General features: G+C 31.6%; 1 protein-coding gene across 1 annotated transcript in view; it reads left to right on the forward strand.

Moving 5' to 3' along the window:
* The first annotated feature begins 50 nt into the window (after positions 1-50).
* Positions 51-326, forward strand: part of LOC135803150 (uncharacterized) — a 595-nt gene continuing 319 nt past the window's right edge. The window contains exons 1-2 of the mRNA XM_065316755.1: positions 51-134; positions 218-324. Coding sequence (XP_065172827.1) covers positions 51-134; positions 218-324 — 191 coding nt within the window. The remainder of the gene's footprint in view (positions 135-217; positions 325-326) is intronic.

The following is a 326-nucleotide window of genomic DNA, read 5'->3' on the forward strand; positions in this document are numbered from 1 at the left end:
CCAAAATGTATAATCTCTCAATAATTTTTATTATTATCTGTGTCTGTCTAATGTGCAAACCTAGTTTGGAAAATGACGCTTTACACGGAATCAGTAAAAGATTCGTTTTGTTTCCACGCTATTCTGTAGTACAGGTAAATAAAATCTAACTTAACCTATCACACAAGTAATTACCATTAATAATATTATATTTCTTCTTCTTCTTCTTCTTGTCAAGATAACAGGTGGCTTATCAGTGCCAGCAATATTTCCACGACGATCAATTAATCTAAGTCTTGGTTTTCAAATGAACCATGATTTACCATACAACTTAACAAACTTTGAGC

This window comes from Atheta coriaria, unplaced genomic scaffold (assembly GCF_025399875.1).
Source record: "Atheta coriaria isolate IRGN ID8LTWV9N9 unplaced genomic scaffold, Caltech_Dcor_3.1 scaffold4490_size1200, whole genome shotgun sequence".
Lineage (NCBI taxonomy): Eukaryota > Metazoa > Arthropoda > Insecta > Coleoptera > Staphylinidae > Dalotia > Dalotia coriaria.